The sequence below is a fragment of the Callospermophilus lateralis genome, chromosome 9 (genome assembly GCF_048772815.1).
Source record: "Callospermophilus lateralis isolate mCalLat2 chromosome 9, mCalLat2.hap1, whole genome shotgun sequence".
Classification (NCBI taxonomy): domain Eukaryota; kingdom Metazoa; phylum Chordata; class Mammalia; order Rodentia; family Sciuridae; genus Callospermophilus; species Callospermophilus lateralis.
In genome coordinates, this window is record NC_135313.1 from 35,492,573 (window position 1) to 35,512,931 (window position 20,359).

A 20,359-nucleotide genomic window follows, 5' to 3' on the forward strand; every position below is an offset into this window, starting at 1 on the left:
TTGAAGATTGATGTATAGCTTGGAAGTGAGGTGGAGGGAGACAGTTCTTTTTTCACCCAGGAAGGCTCTGAGATGCAGCTCTCTTCTTCCTTGGATAGAGTGACTCAGTGAAGCGTCTTCCCCACAGCCAGCCTCTGGTATGTATAATAAACACAGGCTTGCTCTTGAAAACAGATCTGTTTGTCTATCCCTCATCTGTTAACAAAATAGAGAAATGAACTTCATGGGAGCTGTTAGGTATAGTTTCTCATATCATCCTCGTCCAGATCTGGCCGGCGATGGCGTGAAAATTAAATAGCTGCTCTTACCTTGTGGGCCACTCTGAAGTGTTCTCACAAACCTACACCCATACCTTTAAATTAAGCTCGAATGAAACCCTTCTCCCCTCAGTATGGGGTTTGGAAGAGAGTGCTTGGCTTGTCTTTTTGCCATTTTGTGTTCAGCTCACAAGATTAACACTGTTTTGAAAATGTGGCCTGGGGTGAGGGTCGGGTTGACACTAAAATGCTTCCTTTTGAGACTTAGAAATTGTTTTCGAATTAAAGAATTTATAAATCCAAGGAATTTAGGGGAAGTGAAATCTTTTTGAGCTTGAGATGTTCATACCTGGAATTACTCCCGATTTAAATTACTGTAGGCAAGGCGCAGTGGCGCAAGACTATATAGTCCCAGCAGTTTGGGAGGCTGAGGCAGGAGGATGGAGAGTTCCAGGCTAGAGTTTAGCAAGATTCTGTCTCAAAAACAAAACAAAACAAAAAAAGCCTGGGGATGAAACTAATGGTAGAGTGCCCCCGGTTTAGTACCCAGTACTGCAAATAACAAACAAACAACCAAAACCTACCCCCCCAAAACAAAACAAACAAAACAAACAAACCCAAACCCTAAAACACAACTGTGCTAATCTTCCATGTTTTTTTCATTTGAGGAAATTAAAATTTTATTTTTTATTTGGCGTGACAGTTTCTTACTTTTTTGCTCAGGAAACAATCACTTTAGGCTGCTTTGATAACACTTCTCAAAGACAATAAAAAAGTAGAATAACATTCCTTTTTTGGGCAATAGCCTTTGGCTAATCATTTTAAAGGTGAAAATAAGAGTTTCAATGGATTTCTATGCAGCAACTTGGTTTCTTTAGTTTTTTAAAAATTAAATTTAGTATTTTATTTTTGAAATTATATAAATTATACAGATTATAAAGAAAATGTCTTAGAACCATAAAATGAAAAAAAAATTAATAATATACTAGTCTTCTCTGTTCTGTTTTCTTATTTAAGTAATTGCTATAAATTACACAGGTACATGTATACTTAAAATATTTTGGCTGGGAAGTATTCCATCAGACCACAGTTTCCCTGCTCTGTAGGCTGGGTTTTATTAACTTGATCTGAGTCACAGTAATAATATCCTATGTATTGCAAACCAGAGATCTCAGTATCCCCTAAGGGATCTGGAAAATGCACTCTATGATTTTGACTTTCTGGCTTTCTCAATCCTCCTGTTCTGTTCTCTTCTTCCTTCCAATGTTAGTTCTTTCAAGAGCCTGGATGCTATTGCCTCTGAACGGGCATTTGTTGGGTACACAAATGAGGGGCTTTTAATGGATGGGATAGGGTGAGGTGTTTGCCAGTCCAGTAGAGCTCAGCCGTGTGAAGTCTGCATTCATTTCTCAGTGATCATTTCTATGCTCCTATTAAACATCCATAGATGTTTTACTCTTTGAATCCTAAACATAGACAGTAGGATTTTCTTTTTGTGAGGGAGAAAGCCTTTCATTTTTTGCTATAAAAACTTTACTTTTCAGTTTTTCATTTGATAAAAATCTTTCCACTCTAGTATGATTTCCTTTGAGGATTTACACCAGTGTTTGATCTCAATTTTTAATAATTTTTGTGAGTTAAACTCCCCAAAGAAAACATGCTTGTGCTATGAAATATTCCCACTAGAAATCTGGGTAGTCTTGTCTTATTGAGAGCTGAGCGCTTGATTCCTTTATTAATTCCTTTGTAGAGAACCTTAGTACAGTTAACCTTTCCTTAACACTACACTGGAGAAATTAATCAAGGATTTTAAAAAATTGTTTGAATTAGATAAAATAACATTTAGGCAGAACTTAAAACCTGAGGTGATGAAGCAAATGTTAGTACAAGGACCATTTTTATTGACTCCTTTTTTTGACTCATGGGATTCCAGATTGCAAATAGCTTTTCCAGAGAGGATAATGAGAATGAGGGGAGAGGCAAATAGGTCTCCATGTAAATACCATTTTAAAATTATCCCTTAGAAGCCTCCAGAATAAAATTTGACTTAACAGAGGATGGAAATCCTGGTATTTGTGAATTATGATATAGTTCCTTTTAACTCACCAGTGAGTCCCAAGACTTTGTTAGGTATGCATTTCTAACCTCCTGTGAAAAGAACCTTCATAATTTACTTTCACATTAAGGGTCCTTCAGCAGAATGCCTTACCTTTGCACTTTGTGTGATATCCAAACTTGTGCCTCTACTTTTTCTTCCGTGAAAAAACAAAAGCATTTATTCTAGGATCAGCAAACATTTTGTTTCCCTGTAGCTACTAAATTTAAAAAAGATGCCACAGTCTCTCAGTGTGGGACATGGAAAGAACTACTGACAAGACCCCCATGGCCCCTGGGTATGTGCAGCCCCTGAGCACGAGGTAGCTTACTCTTTTGAGTCACATACTATACATTACGATAGTTCATGTCGATGCACCAATCATTTGTGTCCACTGTGAACATGCACAGCCCTGTGGTCTGGCAAGCTTCCCACTGACAGGACATGAGCTCCTGAATCTGCTTGTGCAGATCATTTCCTAGAAAGCTGATGCTGAATGCAGTGCAGGAGGCCCATAGTGATGCGGACAAGTCTGACAGCTGGGGAGTTTTGTGAAAACACCAGAATCAGTGCTGCCTATTAATGGTGGTGATTGATGTCTAACTGGAAATAGCATTTTGTTAAACTGAACCAGTTTATTTTGGGAGCACAATAGGTCAGTCTCAGGGTGGGCAGGGGATGGAAGAGTACAGACTTGACTAAAGGTGGAACTTTCCCTCATGCCAGTGGGAAGCCCGGTACACCTGACATCAGGGAATTCAGTTCTGTGGGTGAGGTTTGCCATGGCAGGTTCCCAGGTATAGCTCTGATTTTGTTTCCGAAGTTGTCACAACACACTCCCTGTGTCTGTTAGCCGTGGTTTGCAAACTACCAGGCCAGCTAGATCTAGCCATTGAATTCCGTGTTTGAGTTGGACCTAGGGATATGGATTTTTATCCTTCAGCCTTCAGACCTGACTTCAGGTTAAATTGTGATCTCTCAGCTTGACGACAGTCCTAGAATCAGAGGTGTGGAAGGCCAGAGCTAGTCTCCCTTTCCTATCCCTTGAAGCCCACTTTGAGCCTTTGGGGTGATCAGTGAGACATTCACTCTCCCATCCCTGTCCTGACCTATGTTTGTTCATTTTTCCAAAGTTAAGATAAGCCTGTGGGACTGCAAAGAAGTGTATGGTTTTATCAGAGAGAATTCTGAGAATAAAATATTTTCTGATAATCATTCCCTACTCCGATGTACCCTGCAAATATTGGGAGAGGTTTCAAGGATTTTTATTGTTGAAACTTTAGTTAGGGGTCTAACCCTGAGTTGCATGTGACAGCTGCATTATGGATAAATACAAAATCGAATTTTTGCATATATAGCTCAGTTTGTCCTTCCTCCTAATTTTAGAATTGACCATGACTGTCCCCCTGTACATCCCTGAGAACTTGCTGCTGTTCCACTTCTGTCTCAGCTTCTTTACAGTAAGAGTTAAGGACAAGCAAAACTAACAACACAAATAAGTGAATAAACCCTTTATAATGAATCTGGAGCTGACAAGCATACGGGGGAGGCGGGGGGAACTGCAGCAGTTTAGGGAAATCCTGAGAGCCTCTGGCTGACCCGAGGATCAGTACATAGCTCTCTCACAGTCAATCAGTGCACTTCCATTTTTCCCAAAATTAGTGACAAAAATTTTTTTCTACTTATTTTTATTACACTATCTGAAATTTCTTTCATTATGTTTATTTGGGATAAAATGTGTTTCTTTTAGGCAGCATGCACTGTATAATGATGCTTTGGCCCAGGATGGACTACATGTATGATAGTAGGCCCACAAGATTCTACACCTAGTGATGTTGTGGCCATGTTAGGTTAAATACACGATGTGAGGTTTGCTCAAGGGCGTTTACTCATGCATGTTTCAGAACATATCCATGTTAGGCGAAGCATGTCTATATATTTGAGAGATAAGGAGACCACAAAGCCATTCCCCAGCAAAGTGTAGTATCTTTTTATCTATAAATCTCTAAAAATTCTGAGATCAGACCCTGGCGGGAGTAGGAGGCTGAAATGGAGTGTGGAACCCATGGCTGGCCTAGCTCTGAAGGTCAGTGCTCTGGAGAGCAGGTGCAGGACAAGGGAGAGTAGGAAAGACACACTTGATTCTTTTTGAAGTTTTCCCTGGGACCCCAACACGGAAGTGAGAGAAACCTTATTCCTTTCTGTTTCTGGTTGCAGTTCTTGGCATTCAACTTTATTATTTTAGGGTGGGAAGAAAAGGCTAGAGGTTACTACTGGCAGCTTATTTCCTTTCTTGTCTTTGACTCAGGATGTGTGCGTGTGTGTGTGTGTGTGTGTGTGTGTGTGTGTGTGAGTGAATGTATGTGTGAGTGCATGCTGTGTGTGAATGCATGCTGTGTGTGTGTGAGAGCGTGACAGAGACAAAAAGCAAATATAAGGCTGTAGAACAAGTAAATTATTTTATTTTTCTAGTAAATTTATATTAGGAAAAGATAGTCACTCATTCCTTTCCCTCTTTGTCCTCTTTGGGTGGTAGAATTTGTTTCGGTCTTTCAAGGGCCTTTGTCTATGATCTACTTACTGCGGAGGCTGCAAAGTGTGGTGCTTTCCTCCAGTTCAGTGTATACAAAGAACAAATATCCAAGGCTCTGTCCAGAGGCCTTTGTAATCTTCAGTTAGCCCTAGAACCTTTTCAGGTCAGAACCTGCTCTGCTGGCCCCAGGGAAGGGAGTAGGTCCTGTGGCTGCCTTACTTCCAGAAACAGGTGGGCTTTAGAAACCCTCATACAGGGGGTGGAGAAAGGCTAGCCTGCTATCATCTCAGACTGGGTTTTGTCGTTCAGAGGGCAGTTCCAGGAATGAGGGTGGACCAAGAAGATACAGGGTCTCGGGTGGAGGCTGGAGAGGAAACTCATCCACACCACCCCATTCACCAGAGCCTTTGTCTGCTGAGTGTCTGAAAAGTAGACATGGTTGGTTTCTCCTCCACACCTGGTGCAATGCTTAACACCTCAGAGGTACTTGGAAGGTACATTGACTTACAGGCAGCCCAGACCACTCATTAGCCATACCAAGTGATAAAGGGTCCTTTACTAAAAGGAGTATATTTTGGAGTATATTGTTTTGAAATATATTGTTTTCAAAGGAGTAGAGTTGGGATAACCTGCCTCACGGTGCTTCTTAGAGACATTTCACTTCTCCCATGATTTCAACTTCTTAATTTATTAAATGAGAATAATAACAACTGTCTCACAAGGTAACAATGAGGAGAAAATAAGGGTACATATGTTTGACTAGGTAGTGCAATGGAAGAGAGAGGTTTGCTTGCTGGCCTAACTTTGGCGGAGGGTGACTGAGTCCTGTCAAGGAGACCCCGTGCTGCTGGCTTGACTTTTATCTTTCACTGTTGAGGTAGAACAATAGGAGCATTCGGGAGTAACTGTTCCTCAGGTCACTTTCATAGCCAGTGTGGTGGCATTTCCTGAGGACTGTAAATGTTCTTTAAAGTGAAGGGAAGGAGGGGGAAAAAAGCCTTACCTTTATTAAAGAATTTGGATCAGTATAGTTAATTAAAAAATTGCAGCCTACAGTTTGGTTGGTGATTCTGAGAAGGAAGTGCATTGGATTTTGGAGTTTAAGTCAGAGGGTTTCTGTTCCTGAGTCTCCTAATATCTAGAACATAGAGAAAAGATAACCAAAGGACCAAGAAGTGCCCACAACAATCACATAATTGTTGCAGTATCAGTTTGTGATGAATTTATAATGTGTGAGAAAAACCATTCTATGTGTTTTTTTGGCGGACTGTTTAAATTAGTACCATCTGATAGAAATATAATGTAAGCTACACGTGTAATTTTAAGTTTCCTAGTAGCTTCATTTAAAATACGTTAAAGAAACAGGTGAGGGCTGGGGATGTGGCTCAAGTGGTAGCGCACTCGTCTGGCATGTGTGCGACCCGGGTTCAATCCTCAGCACCACATACAGACAAAGATGTTGTGTCTGCCAAATACTGAAGAATAAATATTAAAAAAAAAAAAGAAACAGGTGAAATAAATTTCAATAATATATTAGTTTTAACTCTAGATCCAAAATGCTATTTCCATGTGCAATTAATTTTTAAAAGTTATTCATAATATATATTTGGTTTTATTTTTATTGTTTTGATAGTAAGCCCTTCTAATGATGTCTATTTTACATCTATGGCATATCTCAATTCAAGATAAGATATATTTAAGGGCTCACTTGCCACATGTGTTTAGTGACTACTGTTTTGGATGTGCAGTTTGAGAGTATGAAGTTAGGTGCTTCTTGATGTGTCACCTTTTGCTATGGGCAGGTTGAACTCTTCAAGCCATTATTATTTGCATAATAGGACATACCATGATTATTAGTATCATTTGGCTATACCATGATGAGACATTCATTGACCATCATCATTACTTTTATTTTTTAAATGTTTTTTTAATATGTATCATAACGTTGCATATAGATTCTGAAAAAAATTGTTTTTTTTCCCCCCTTGGTAAATTATATTGATAACTGAAAAAAAAAAAAAAGAAAAATAGGTTCCATTGTTTGAGAACTGTGTGTCAAAGAAACACATTATATAGTTGAATTCTCTCGACAACTCTGTGACATAGAGATTATTGTTTGCATTTTAGCTGGAGGAATTTGAGCCTTAGAGAGGACAGATAAAGCACCCGTAGTCACTCATACAGATAAGGAGAGACACTGTCAGGATCCCACCCAAGGATCACCTACTTCCAACTTGCTGCTGTTCACCACCACATTTAACCACCTTCCCACATGTCCCAGTTCACATGGTTGCTGTGGTGCAAAGTAGCAACAATGACCATAGCTACACATTTTTTTCAGAAATAGTATCATTATGAAATGGCAGTTTCAGCATCATTGCTAATGACAGCTGGAAAAGTGCATTTTTCCTAATGGAGAGAGGGTCCAGGTTTATTTTGCCTCTATGACAACAGAATTCACCATATATCCCAATTGCCAGAGTAAGTCTTAGCTTGGAGCAAATGGCTCGGGCCTGGGTGCCTGTCCTCCAGATTGAACTACCTGCCTGCCTCCTGCAATTGTAAAAGGCTTAGCAAGGCTTAGAATCAAAAGGTCCAAAGTTCTCTACTTGATCATCTGGAAATGGGTCTGTGTTTCAATAAAAAGAAAACTAATGCTGTAAGCTCAAGATACAGAGTTAGAATAAGAGTTTTTCTGTTTTCTGCTTCTTGACCATTTCTGAATTTTGTTGTAAATGCATCTTACTTTACATTGGTTTCTTTCATCAGAATTTATCTTTTAATTCTTCCCATTTTGAATCTATTTTTTGAAGTCTTTCTAAACACCTTCACTATCTTCCCATCTTTTGTCCCTTTCTCCTCTTTCTTTTTCTTTTTTTGCTTAGTGAGAATCTTGTGACCAAATAGATAAATATCTCTTTTTAGAGGCATATATTTCTACTCATCCTTTCCTCCCTTCTCTATACTCATTTTCTACTCATCCTTTTATGGCTTGTCTCCTGTAGGGATTTCCTGTTTTTGAAGGCTTTTAAACCTATGCTTGAAGCTTCTTGCCATCCTTGATTTTCGTTGTACAATTTTACTATTTTTCATTTTTCTTGTCATTCCCACGGGAAACTGCATTTATTTTTTCTGACTTTATTTTTTTCTAAAAATTGCTATTCATTATACAACCATAATTGTTTGGGTTGATCAAGTTCTAATAAGAAGGTACATTTTTCTGTGGGTTAAATATAACCTTTTTGTGATATTCCTAGGTGTCTCATATATATGTGTGCTTCAGAACGAATCCTATTATCATACATTCCTTGTTAATGTTGTTTTATTTTTTAAATGACTTCAAAGTCCTTTGCTTTTACCCAAGTAGGTGATGCCTGTCGGGGATTGGCTTGCTTTTTGACTGTAAGGAGTTATTGCTATTGTGTCAGGTGACAATTACTTCCTTCAGTCACTGAACTAAAATGCTTAGAAAATATCTCACTTACTGACAATTGTAAAATACAAGTTCCTACGTGTTATAGAGCTCTGTGTTTTTATGTTTTATTTCACATGTGACTGATTGAACTGTTAATATTATCTTCAAAAATTGATAGGATCTTAAGTTTTTTCAGTTGACTATAGACTTGAGAAAGATTTATTGTGTCTAAGTAATGGATACATGTTAGCTTATGGAGCAACTAGATTCATTTAAAGGTCTTATCTGTGATTCCCAGATGTGTGACACTCAGATGTTGACACTAGGAACCGCACATGGATTTTCATGATTGAAACTTATGTACACATAGGTATTAGTGGTTAAGTAGCTTATGGCACCACTGGCTGCATGGCCCTATGTGTGCATATGCTTGAATCATTAGAAGTAGAAATCAACCTGCTTCCTTGGACAAAGATCATATACCAGTATGTAAGAGTTAAAAGGGCTAAATGGGGGCTATTCCCTGCTGGTAAGGCCTCTCTTGAATGGGTCCTATAAAATGCCATTATGCTTACTCAGGAAGATTTTACAATGCTCTCAACTATATGGAGAGCAGGAGTCATATAGACTTGTTCTCACTTATATCCTGGGAACCATAGGGGATACCTGGCACATAGTAGGTGTTCAGTGAATAAATGCTAGGCAAATGAATGGTGGCAGAGATAATTTGGAGGAAATCTAACTCATAATATTCATTACAAGTCTTGAATATGTTTGGTGATAAACTCACTATAAATAAATAAACATTTCATACACCAGAGTGGGTCACAATTAAAAACTATATTTTATAAAGCATCACATGGCCAGACTAAATCCTTTTCTGTTTTTGAAAAATTGGTCTTCTCTATTCTTGTCTCATGTTTTTCATGAATCTGTGTAGATAGTGTAGCTGCAGACAGTAATCCTGCTTTGTTGTTCTCAGAGTGGACATCGAGTCAATAGCTGTCCCAGGTATGGTATGATGAGACTTGTTAAGAGTGTTGTGCAGTCTTAATAATAATTACCATGATCTTTAGTGATAACGATTCTTAATGAGTATTATTATTGTTAATAATGATTATATTTAATAATTACACCCAATACTTATTATCTTTAATAATAATAATTAGCACATGGGAACCAGTTGTACCATTGTATTATCTTTAGAACAAAAACCTAAATCTGTGATCCCATAGTTTGTAGAGTATCTGCTCCTACTGTCAGTTTTTCAAGATGGAAGTGAGTCAGGAGACTTGTAGGGTCAGGCAACAGGGAAGGGCTTCTGGAAACCTCCTAAGCATTCTGTTTGTCAGGGCCCTACTCTCCTACAGTCGTTTCAAAGAGATCTTATTTTCATTATGAAGTGCCTTCACTGTGACCATCCAACCCTCCACCTCCCCATCTCTGCCTGCCTACTCATAACTTTTGATTTTTTTCTTGCCCAAAGACCCAGAGCAGAACCCCATTTCATAACATACTAATTTGTGTGAATTACGTGGGGCAGAGTCCATGTTTATTACTTGTATGTTAGTAAAACTTTGATCTTCTTCTGCCTTGGCTATGTTTAGATTTAAATGCCTGTATGGCTTTTTTTTTTTTTTTTAAATAAAAAACAGTTCAAAAATGTTTGGTGAATTAAACATTTTTTAGCTTTTCACACTTTGATACAAAGCAGAGAAATATTTCGGTGACAACAGATTTCAACAGATTTTCAACTAGACTAATTTGCTTTATTCTTTAGGGTAGTTTACTTCTTTCTTCTGCAAACATAAGAAAAGATACTCTTTTTCCAGTATTATCTGGTGTTAGTATATAATAATTTCAAAGAGGTGGAATTTTCTATTTGGATGTATATTTTTGACGTAAGTTAAATGTTAAGACTTTTCATGATCAGAGTATTTTCAGGCTAATTGATAACCAGGATTAAAAAAAAAAAAAACAAATAAAACAATAACAACAGCCCCAAAAACAGCCTCAAGGAGGGACTTTTAAAATTTCTAAGCAATGTTGTGAGGCCCTACGCAACTTAGTGAGACCCTGTCTCAAAATAAAAAATAAAAAGAACTGGGGATGCATCTCAGAAGTTAAGCACCCTTGGGTTCAATTCCTAGAACCAACCAACCAACCAACCAACCAAACATTCCTGATGACTTTCTTATACCTATTCACATAACATCTTAGGCCCTGAAATCAAACATGCCTTCCCACTAGGTATCTTGAGAGTAGAAGTTTTAAAATGCATTGCTAGACAAAAGCTGATCAGATCTGAAAATACTAACTCTGATTAGTAATTATGATAAAACTACGGACATTGAGGATTCCAGCATCTGCAAGGTCACCTTGATCTAGCCTATGTGCTGGGACACCTCTGAATGGCACACTTCACTTTTTAATAACTGGAATCTGAGGGCTTCTGCCACTGCCCCCTGGCAATTCTGCTACAGTTTGATAGTAATAATAATGGGCAGGGGCACAGCTTTCCTTAGGGCCACAGAACAAAGAGGCTTGTTTACTCTAAACCAGTGTTGATCACAGTTGGGTGACTTTTATAACTGTCTCTTCCCTTCTCATGGTGGTAACTGAGAGCTATTTTGCAATATTTGTGTTTTACTCTTGAATTTTGCCCCTTCAGGTTTGATGATTCCTGTCTTCTGTGTGGTGGAGCAGTTGGACAGCTCTCTCGAATATGACAACAGAGAAGAGCACGCTGAGTTTGTGTTGGTGCGAAAAGATGTGCTTTTTAGCCAGCTGGTGGAGACTGCGCTCCTGGCCCTGGGATATTCCCACAGCTCTGCAGCTCAGGCCCAAGGTATCACTCCATTTCCATCTCCCTCTCTTCCCCAGCCTTCTGTGTGTCATGATCTGAGAAAGAATCTGTTCCCTGAAATAGCTCTCCCAGGTAATTGTATCCCAGGGTTGAAGGAGAACTGTGAGGTGGTGTAGTGTCTTTCCTAAACAGTGAACAGCAGGATGTTTCTTGTAGAAAGTCTCATTTTCTTGTTGCTTGGGGAAGCTTATGAGCAGCACCTCTAGAGCTGCTCAAACTGATTGTATTTCAAGATGACCTTTATAGGATTTTTTTGTGTTCAAACCCTAGTATTTTTAAGTCAGCAAACCGATACTTTTAGGGCCAGTGCTGAGATGTTTGACACCTGATTTATCCAGGTTTTAATACATGTTTTACAAATATTCAGTTTTCTAAATTTATTTATTTATTTATAGCTTTTGGTCCCATCACTTCTGCAGTTTATGATCAGCCTTTAATTAAACAGGAAGAAATGGATGTCTCTTACCCTTTTGTGTCTTGGAAAATTGTTTTGTAGTTTTGATGTGGTCCATTCATTAAAAAAAAATCACAGTGTCTTTGTAATCACTTCCTTTTTTTCTATTTAATTAACTATTAAAATTGCATCCTTATTTCAATGTTTATTATATAATTCTAGGGAGCCCATTGTGAGCTTCTGTTGTTTCATTCTGAAACACAGCTCATTGTTCTTTTATGCCAAAGAATTGACAAATAACAACAAAAATGCTGCCCAAACCTTGAATAATTGCAATGACTTTTTGACCTGACAGAATTACTATTGTTTTTCAGCTGAAATTATTGAATGGTATAGTTTATGATGATGGTTTTTAACTAATAGAAATATAGTAACTTCCAGGTCTCATTTTATATGTTAATTTCCTACATTACTATCTTTACTTAATATTTCTGTGCCAGGGAATTTTAGTTCTTCATATCATTACTAAGAAATGTCATTCAGAGTCTCATATTTTCTGATAGGGAACCCATGGGAGATTAAGCATTTATAGTTATAAATATGGTGACCAAGGACATAGGATTTAAATTCTCAAGCTCTTGTCTCTGGTTTTGTAAATAGATCATTGATTTCATTGATTTTATTAAAAATATTTTAGTTCAACCACAAAAGCAACACACATGAAACCAGGGGTCAAGAATGCCTTCCTTCCAGGGCAGTCAGCACCCTACGAGTTCCAGCGAGTCCAGGCACAATTCAAGTCCAAGTGTTTGGCCAATCTGTGCAGTTGACACAGCTGAATGGTAGAGTCCAGTGCTTTCAAAGCAGTGTGATAAAGGATGATTCATTTCCTTTCCCCGACAACTTTCATTCTTGTGTGAGGGATTCAGGATTTGATCCTTAGCAAATTGCATACTGGGCACCTTTGCTTTTATTTCATGCTATGTGCCTGAATGAAATAAAAGAATCCTCCCTCCCTTCTCCCCATAAACTTTTCATGCCATTTTAGGGATATTTTTCTCTGAATGTAAAGGTCATTGTATCCCACTGCTTACATCCTGGTGTGCCAGCTTCCTGTTGACAGGGCTATCCATCTCAGTTAGCACGGCTGCTCAGCGCATCGTGAGCTCACATGTGGAACACAGCGCTAAGTGGCCAAGATTTGATTCTTGGCACATGCTGAGGAAAGAGGCTCTCAGGAAATTTGCACTAGGGAGCCACACTGTTCTTTCAGTGATGTGGACTGAGAGTTCTACCCACGGAGGTGAGATATACTAGCAATAAATATGGTTAACAATGAAAGATTAAGTAGGGGATGAGTCAAAAGCTATTTTCCCCTCAAAGTTTTTTAAAGCTGAGGTTAAAAATATGAAATGTCACACTTTCTGTAAGTTGAAAGAAGGTGCTCTAGATCACATATTCTTCAGGTTGTAGGTGAGCAGAGGTGTATCTCTGAGTCCTGTAGTATAATTTCACAGGGGAAAAACAAATCACAATTTGTTTATTTTGTTTCAGGCTGCTGATCTCTGTTTTGGATAAATGGAAAAACTTAGAACTGTTTATTTTGAAGTGAATGTATTAGATTCTTCTTGTTATTCGGATCATTAGAAGCATACATTTTGCTGTGTGTTTATTATAAACCAGATGGCATGCATGATAAGACAGGTCATTCATGAGCTGGACAAACAGCAGTGTGAGAATAAAATACAAGAGGAGGTAAAATAAAACATGACTCTTTGATGATTCAAAGCATGAGGTTTTAAGTGTGTAGTTTTTTTTTTTTTTCCTTTGCTTTGGTTTTGTTTTTTCTTTGTTTAGTGTTTATGTGATTCACCCAAGATAGGGGAGTTGTCCAGGGTCCCCCTAGCAGCAGAGAAGCTGCAGTGCTTCTCAATCTCTTCTTCCTGTGCTGAAAAAGTTAGGCAGAAACTAAGCTGCAAGGATAGTGGTTTGCTTGATCCTGTTTTAAGAATTGAGGCTCTTAAAACATGATTTTTATTTTGATGCAATGGAAGATATTTCAGTTATTGAATTGGAAGAATATTTCAGTTTCTGTGAAAAGAGAAAGTATTTTAGCAATGCCATCATTTTGGAAAGGTGCTGGAGTCCCAGTGAGCAGGCAGTGTGCCAAGCTCTCCTGAGCAGGAGATAGTCTCTTCTTCTGAGAGAATCTCTCTCCAGGTGAACTGTAAGAATTTTTAAAGAACTAATGTTTGCTTCTAAAGGATAGTAGAAATGCTACTAAAACAGTTCAGAGATCCCCTGCCCCCGCCCTACCCGCCTGCATGTTTGTGGTCACTTTCATTTGAAGGCCCGATATTGGGACCCAAGAGAAAAGAGGGTATAAAATACTATGATTCTAGCTGGCCCATCCCCTTCATTTCCTAACATGCATTTGGTGACTCTGATTCTCAAGGATCTAAGATGCAGGATCATCAAGCCTGTTGTTTTACACATGCAAAAAGCTGAAAGGTGCCAGGCTTTTTGCCAGTGCTACTTGGGGGAGCATCATAGTCCCTGTTGCTCTCATTTTAAACTTACTACTTTTTTTTTTATTCTTTCCTTTTCATACTTTCCTTTTGGCCCATGAAGCTTTTAGTAATAGCCATGAAGTTCTTCACACAGTTCTGTGATTCTCAAAGAAGGAACTGCAGTCTTTTTTTTTTTTTTTTGGGTGGTATTAAGGATTGAACTCAGGGCGCACATTTGCTAGGCAATGCTCTACCACTGAGCTACATCCCCAGGCCCCAGGAGCTGTAGTCTTTAGGAGACCAACTAAGTAGCTATCCTACTGGCCAGCATGGGTGGTGGGCTTTGGAGGTGGCTGTGATTATAAGGTGGTATTTTCTGTGCTTACCTGACTTAATTTTTAAGTGGACACTTTCTCCTCTGCTTTCTGTAAAATTTGAAGTAAATTTTAAAACATTACTATTATTGTCATTTTTTGGGTACCTGGGATTGAACTCAGGAGCACTTGACAACTGAGCCACATCCCCAGCCCTATTTTGTATTTTATTTAGAGACAGGGTCTCACTGAGTTGCTTAGCATCTCGCCATTGCTAAAACTAATTTTTGGCCAGAGAATTTTATTTAAAAATCAGCATGCAAAAAAAAAAAAAAAAAATGAACATGCAGAGCAATAAATAAGCAAAAATCTTTTCTGCTTGAATATTTCTGGCATCAAAACTGTAGGTTCAAGAAGAGGTATATTAATCATTTCTTATTTATGTTGGAACAATTAGCTTTATATAGTCATTTTAAATAATATTTTTAAAAAGTGGCACAGGAAAATGAAGCAAATTTTAAGTAAATTAAGCAGGGTGCTGAATAGCCTCTGTTGTATAAAAATCCCACATATGTACATAGAAGAAAGACAAAGGAAAAAATATATCAAAATGTCAGCAGGATGGGTGGTGGTGTTATATAAGATTTTATTCTAATCAGAAAAACAAATATGTAGGTACAGTATGAAATTCTACTTCCTCTGTGAATTATTCTCTGAAGAAGTGGGAAGTTATAATTTTTACCTAGTCCCAAATATAAAATTCACCTTGTTCTTAATTTATTCATAAATATGAAAACTTACATGTGATACAGATGTATTTCTGTTGTTTATTCAGTGCAAGATTAAAAATGAATGAATAAATCACTAGTGAACCCCTATAATAGATAAGTCAAGGGGTTTCTTAGTTTTAATAAATAGTGCTAGTTAACAACTGAGTAGTTACTATATGTCAGGTACTATTCTCAGAAATTTACATGTACTAAGTCATTAAATTCTCAAAATAGCTTCTTGAAGTAAGTTATAATATATTTTCAATTTTATAGAGAGGACACTGAAGCAAAGGAGGGGAAGGGGAGTACCTTTCTCAGGAGTGCATCCTGAAAGAAGAGTGCATATCTGAAGCCTTTGATCCACTTGCAGAGCAGGGTCCTGAATCACAGAGCAGCCTTATGATTTTTATGATTCTCAGCAGTTTAGATTTGGAATAGGAGTCCCCTCTCCACCTTTTTTTTTGTACCAGGGATTGAATCCAGGGGAATTTAGCCACTGAACCACATCCTTAGCCCTTTTAATTAAATTTTATTTTCTTTTTAATTTTGAGACAGAGTCTTGCTAAGTTACTTAGGAACTCACTAAATTGCTGAGGCTGGCTTTGAACTTGAGATCCTCCTGCCTCAGCCTCCCAAGCTGCTAGGATTACAGGTGTGTGCCATTGCACCCAGCTGTGAGCTGCTTCTATTTAATATTTTTCTCTTTACTTTTTGACATAAGCCCTAAAAGGCAGGACCTTTTGGGTAGGGTGCTTATTTAATACATAATGATTATATGCATTTGGTAATGATATTACATATGTTTCCTTTCCATGATGATACTTTTTTAAGGTAACTAAGACAGACTTAATTAAAAACAAACAAAACCCCCACCCCCACTGAATTATTATTTATTGAAACCAACTTCTAAAACTTAATAGGTTGAGGATTTCAAATATGCAATTCTTGCTCATGAGGCCAAACTGAGTCCAGATATGAAAATCAAACATATTTCTTAGCAGTTCTGACCTTCAAATTAATTAATTCAGCAGGCTTAAATGCCTATCTTGTATTAGTCACTAATCTAGCCTTTAGAGATAAAAAAAAAACTGGAAAAAAAATCTGTTTTTATGGAGTTTACATTTTATAGTATAATTAGTCATGAAAGACTTAGTATGTGAAATTTTAAGTTGATTTTTGATCCTCTGAGTTCAAAAATGTCCTATGCTGAGGTTCAGAGACTATAAATACATATAAAACTTCTGTACAGATTTGGCACAAATTTGTAATAGTCACTTGATTCCTTAAAATGCCTAAGAATTCTCCCTCCTATTGTTAGCTTTTGGAAACAGATATGGCAAGAAGCATGGGTTGAGTTTTCTAGGAAATTCTCCTTTTGCTTTATTAAAGAAACCTATTTGCCAGTTCAGGACATTGTTCTCCCTGGGTTCAGAACAGCCTGTCTTTGGCTTTGGTTTTGGTTGGTGAAGCTCTTCTTATCTCAGCCTTTTCTTCAGGACACAGGCCTGTTACTTGTGCTTGATATTTAAGCAACATTGGAAGAATGGACAAATGAACCCTAATGCTATTACTTATCACCCTGGGGAAAATATACATATTCCTAAAAAGTGTTAGTTTACTTCCGTCAATAATTAGATTTGAGTTCACTGGAGACTCTTTTGTTCCCTTATAAAAGAGTAATATGTAGAACAATGTAAGGTACATAAGAATTAAATATTTGTCAAATGAATGAAGACAGTTAAGTTTCATTTTTACCAAAATGTATCCATAATTTTTCCCTTGTGTGTTACTGTGAAGTTGGTTTCTATTTATGAATTAGCTGTCTTTAAAAAAAAATGAAGAGTGAAATGTAATTTGTCTTTTTATTGATCAGCTACTATCATTTTCAGATTATTACAGGTCATTATTCTATAGTTGATGTTTTGGCTATATTTATAGTGGCAAAATACTTCAATATTAACTTTTAGAATGATAAAGGTTGTTATTCAAAGGCACTTACAGGATGGCTGGGATGTAAATTGTTCAGATAAAAATTAAAGATATTTTATCTGAATTGATCTGGACCTCCAGATTTAAAAGACATTATTTATAGGCAGAATAACTTTGGTCTCTAAACCATAAATTTTGATAAGATTTAAAGCCAAGATAGTAAAGATAGTTTTATAAAAGAGGAATGGATTCATTTATTCTTTATTATCATTTTACATAATATTCATTTATTTATTGTTGTGTACTTTCTAATGGACTAGTTTTTTTTTTAATAATATATGTCAGGAAGACATAGAAACAACATTTAAGGTAAATTCATCAATATAACTGAATAATCTTTAATTGGTTCATTTTTGTGAAATGCTCTATTCTTAATTTCTAATTTTTTTATGGAAACATGCAACATATCAATATTTGTGAAGCCTTGTATTAAATACTTATGATCTCCTCATCTAGGATCAACATTTAATAATTCATGGCCAGTCTGTCTCTTCTTTGTCCCTTGACACTTTTCATCCCTTCCCTACTGAGTTATTTTATTTTATTTCATTTTATTTATTTATTTTTAAACATTCAGCCTTTGGTTTATTTATTTATTTATTTATTTGTGGTGCTGGGGATTGAACCCGGGGCCTTATGCATGTAAGGCAAGCGCTCTACCAACTGAGCCACATCCCCCTGAGTTATTTTAAAGTACATTCTAAACCTCATATTGTATGCAGATATTTTATTAAATATCACAAAATGATCAAGACTTTTAAAAAACAACCTCAATATCATCATGAATACTAAAGAAAAGATAAAATTTTAATATGAAATATTATGGTTCGAATTTTCCTATTATTTTATGCTTTTTTTTTTAAGTGTTGGTTTATTCAGAACTGCAGTCGTACATGTCTATAATTTATATTTGGTTTATGTGTCCATTAAGTTTTCTGAATCACTGAGTTTTTCCATCCTCTTAAATTTTAAAAAAAATTGTCGAACTTATTTGCTGCTTTAATTCAGAATTATTTTTGTTTGCTAAACTTAATGAAAATCCTAACCCTATAAATTCCTTCAAATACTATGACTTCAAAGGAACACTTAGTAAGCTCAATCATAACCTTGGAAAGGAATTCAGAAATTTACACTTTTTTTTTTTTTTTAAAAGGGAGGATGGTTAAAAGACATATGTGGTTTAGAAGCCAAAAGGTTTTTATGCTCTGAACATTTGACATTTTCCTTATTGAAAATGTTTAAAATGATCTCTCGCCTTATCTTGCTTTCTCTGCTTCTTTCTTTGGCTCGCTCTTTTTTTTTTTTTTTCCCCCACTTTTCCTTTTTTAATTAAACTCTCATGTTTGGGAGACTTTCAGCAGTTTTTTTTTTCTTCTTCTTTATAAGGCAATGTTGAAGAAAGGTGCATATTTAGAAATTTTAGGCCTTGGAGCAAACTTTTAACAAACAAGCTGCTTTTTAAAAAATTCTGTGGCTCCCAAAAAAAGAGCTGAAAAAGCTACCCAAAATTGCTGTTAACCACGTCTCAGCCCTCATTAAAGCTGGATGGTCCAAAACGTAAAAACACTGGTGGCACGCATGTCACAATTCCTTAACAGACCCCTGTGTTTTCCTCTCCTGTGCTGCATAAATTAATTTTCCATGCATCCGTGTATGCATATGTGTGTGTCCATGTGCACACAGCAAACCCAAAACACTGCTTTGTAACGAAGTGCCAAGGGAAAAATCATGCTCATCTTATTTCCCTGCCTGATATATAGTTAAGATTGAGAATCTAACATAAATGTTTGTAGTTCTGTATTCCTTATATCTGTTTATTTTGTCATAAATATGTGTTATTTTAAATATGTATATATGTAATTATGGGTCATATGAAAGTCAGCTGAGAGAATATTGTCTATAGGTAAATTTGTAGAAGGTGAAGGCCATCCAACTTCATTTTGAGGGTGTCTAGACATGAGTAGGTGGAACTTGATAAAAGTCATTGAGGGCTGTGAATTAGGGGGTAATCTCACTTGACCACTGACCCCGAAATTTCTATTTGAATGTCTATTTTAAAAATATTCCATCAGTAAAAATAATGCATTAAGAGTTTATGATTTTTTGCATGGTGAAAGAAGTGTGTTTAGTAATGTTTTCAGTTATCTGTTTTATTTGGGAGGCAATTAGCTATAGTTGCAATTAGCTTTGCTGTACTTTTTAAACTGCTTAAAGTTCTTCTTGGAGGTAGAGACATTAATGTCCATGACATGGAGAAGGCTGATCATCTGAGCTTTGTGTTTTGGCATTTATGTAAAATGATCCAGGTTAAACAGACTGACCTTCAGAGATATGCAGCCTTTATTTAATACCTAAGTTGTGACTCACTAATATATATGGCTTTGAGGAGTTACAAGTATGAAACCTATAACCTAATATTAGTGATCCTCTGATGTGACTTGTTTTGTTTAATTTTTTTATTTTATTCTTTTCTAAAGCACTCTTCACCTCCCACAGTCAACACCGACCTTTACTTCTGTCACACTGCAGACAGAAAAGGAGATCCCCAACAGCACAGGGTCCCACTGGTTGCTTAACTATCAAAAGTAGGTAATACATAATTTCCCCACTTACTGCTACTATGCAGATTAATGAATTGCTATGAAAGTGGGATCCCATAAGAACATAAAAATACAATAACATTTGATCTAAGAAAAATTGGACAAAGTCTGCCTGTAAAATGTACACTAAAATATAAAGTGAAAAATCTATGAGAGAAATTTCAAAATTCCATAAAGAATCATGTGACATTATAAGATTTTGATGACAAAATTTCTTTTCCAAATTAGAAAGAAAAAAATTAGGAAGGAAGGAGTGTTTTTTTTTAAATTTAATATTACAAAATGTTCTTTATGGCCAAGACATTTTACAATCTAACACAAATGACAAAACAGACTTAGAGTTAGAATATGGTGGTATAACACCAAGATTGAGAGTTGTATCAATGGACAACTTTAAGTATAAAGGCTCTACCCAAAAGGCAATAGGACTATTGAAGCATTTATAAGTGTTTCAATAAATGTGCTTTTTTTTTTTTTTTTTTTAACCAAATGAGTTTCTTGATGGAATCTGTATGGCATCTTCTTTTTTTTTTTAATCATTTTTTTTAAAGAGAGAGAGAGGAGAGAGAGAGAAGAGAGAGAATTTTTAAATATTTATTTTTCAGTTTTCGGTGGA

The 20,359-nt window shown here is 36.6% G+C and overlaps 1 protein-coding gene across 2 annotated transcripts in view; it reads left to right on the forward strand.

Annotated features, from left to right (window-relative positions):
* The window catches only part of Satb2 (SATB homeobox 2), a 169,423-nt gene that overhangs the window by 11,046 nt on the left and 138,018 nt on the right, over positions 1-20,359 (forward strand). For both annotated transcript variants that reach the window (XM_076866187.2, XM_076866186.2), the window contains exon 2: positions 10,972-11,148. In XM_076866187.2, the coding sequence (XP_076722302.1) occupies positions 10,972-11,148 (177 nt within the window). The remainder of the gene's footprint in view (positions 1-10,971; positions 11,149-20,359) is intronic.